The sequence below is a fragment of the Calliphora vicina genome, chromosome 2 (genome assembly GCF_958450345.1).
Source record: "Calliphora vicina chromosome 2, idCalVici1.1, whole genome shotgun sequence".
Classification (NCBI taxonomy): Eukaryota; Metazoa; Arthropoda; class Insecta; order Diptera; family Calliphoridae; genus Calliphora; species Calliphora vicina.
The window spans coordinates 97,435,973-97,438,282 of NC_088781.1; the positions used below are offsets into that span (position 1 = coordinate 97,435,973).

General features: G+C 32.3%; 1 protein-coding gene across 1 annotated transcript; it reads left to right on the forward strand.

The window, feature by feature from the left end:
* Nucleotides 1-230: 230 nt before the first annotated feature.
* On the forward strand, nucleotides 231-1,352 carry LOC135950305 (translocon-associated protein subunit gamma). Its single transcript, XM_065499850.1, has 2 exons — nucleotides 231-515; nucleotides 612-1,352. The coding sequence occupies exons 1-2, from the start codon at nucleotides 365-367 to the stop codon at nucleotides 1,034-1,036; spliced, it is 576 nt and encodes a 191-aa protein (XP_065355922.1). The 5' UTR covers nucleotides 231-364; the 3' UTR covers nucleotides 1,037-1,352.
* Nucleotides 1,353-2,310: the final 958 nt, after the last annotated feature.

Genomic DNA, 2,310 nt, shown 5'->3' on the forward strand with positions numbered 1-2,310 from the left:
TACTTGAACTCAATCAAAATTCAGGACATTTATTTAAATTGATCGCTTTTCATTAAATTCCTGACAATTTGCATTCAAGTTATTTCTTTATATATGCCAACGTTGACATGTAGATGTCTCTGTAGATCAAAATATATTTAGTTATTTTCAAACTCAATAGAGGGCGCTTTATGAAAATAATACCTGGCAACCCTGTTAACACGTCACATTAGTTTTTTGACAGCCACTTGCTTTCGTATTTGCATTCGTCGTGAGTAGTTGTTCGGTCACACAGAAAACACTTTCTCTTGAAAATAACCGCTGTAGTTTTGGTTTCAAATTTGTTTTAGCTTCAAATAATAAATTATTAACACAAATAAATAAAATGGGTGCCGACAAGAAACAACAAAAAGTGCAATCCTCTGGATTCACCAAGGAAGAAGAGCTTCTATTGCAAGATTTCAGCCGCAATGTCAGCACAAAATCGTCAGCTTTATTCTATGGCAATGCATTCATCGTCTCTGCCGTCCCCATCTGTAAGTAGTTTGTGACACGTCGATAGACCTACGTATATACCGACTCTAATTTATGTTTGTTGTTATTTTGCAACTATAATTTATTTATGCTTTTAGGGCTTTTCTGGCGTGTCCACAGTATGGATTTATTGTCCAGTGCCATATTCTTTATCCTAATGACTGGTGCCAGCACCTATTTGATGGCCATGGCCTACAAAAATGTTAAATTCCAATTGAAACATAAAATCGCTGGACGCCGTGAGGGTGCTGTGACCCGTGAAGTCAATCGTCAAATGGGCGATGACAAGAAAGTGACTCGCAAGGAAAAGGAGGAACGTATTTTGTGGAAAAAGAATGAGGTTGCAGATTATGAAGCTACCACCTACTCCATCTTCTACAACAATGCCCTCTTCTTGGCCATCACCATTTTCATCAGTTTCTTCTTGTTGAAGAACTCAGCTCCCCTCCTGAACTACGTCTTCTCCATTGGTTTGGCCAGCGGTGCCTTAGCGCTTTTCTCTACCAGCACACAAACGAACTGAAATGTTGCATGTTGCGACGCGTCGTCGGAAGACTACTTTAGTTTTAAATTTCCATTTTTTTAATTATTATGTAGAGAGAGATTATCATGCAGTTCGTTCGTTCTTGGGATAAATCGATCGATAGTTTTTTTTTAATTCCTTCCCTTTTGTTTTAATTAAAAATCATATTTTATAGTGTTACGAAGCATGGACAATGTATTTTTTCATTACATATTCCTGGAAATTTTTGCCTGTGGCAAGAATAAAATAAAAACATTTTATATTGTAAATTTTCTTCTAAGGAGAACACGAATAAAATTAAAAACAAAACGTAAAATTTAATCAGTTATTTTTAATGACCAGTTAGCAGGTATGCAAGCATAAGCTGTTTATAACAATAAGTAGCTATTAGTGATGTGGCATAAATTTGTTTGGGCTGCTAATGTAAATAAAACTAATAAAAGTAAACTACATGCATGTTACACAAAAAACACTAACAATTCAATGAATTTGTTTTAAATATTAATTTCTGGGAGTTTTAGCCATAGATAAATATACATATATATTTTCTCTATGGTTTTATCCGTAGATAAATGCACTTAGATCGGAAACACATAAAGCAGAAACTAGAAAAACAAAATAATCACACATACGAGGGTTGTTTTTATTTTTACATAGATTTTTTGACTACTACATTATCATAACTTACGTTTTTGATAACTGAGTCAAGTCTTTGACAGGAGAGATTCCGATCAATGTGTATTTATCTATGGTTTTACCATTTTATAAAATAAATGAACTCAAAGAAATATTGTGAACCCATAAAATTAATTTGATTATTTATTTTATTTTTGTTACAATAACAATAAAAAAAAATCAAAATGGGGAAAACATAAATAAAATGTTTGGCTCACAATGGGTTCGAGTAAAGGCATTATATATCGAAATGCCTTTACGAGCACTTCAAATGTCCATATTATCCTGAAGTATTATCCAGTATAGTCGATATCAAAACTTTAAAGAGAGCTGAACATTTTTTGTACATTTCTATATTTAGAAATTCATAAGATTTCAACACTAAACTAATTTTTAAAATACAAGCTATTGTCACGATTGGCATAACAATTCGTTCTCAATTATGCAATTCATGTAACGTCAAACCAAAGAAAATATAAAAAAATCCAAATGATAAATATCTAAGAAAAAAGAAGAAATAAAATCACTGTGCTCGAATTTAAGACTTTTTTCTGTCAAAAATTTCGAAATTTTTGCTGCTACCCTGTTAATTTAATAAT

Bases quoted from the DNA above. Each gene is read 5' to 3' on its own strand.
- LOC135950305 (XM_065499850.1), top strand. From the start codon at position 365: ATGGGTGCCGACAAGAAACAACAAAAAGTGCAATCCTCTGGATTCACC. The intron at 516-611 runs GTAAGTAGTTTG...TTATGCTTTTAG, and splicing joins CGTCTCTGCCGTCCCCATCT to GGCTTTTCTGGCGTGTCCAC.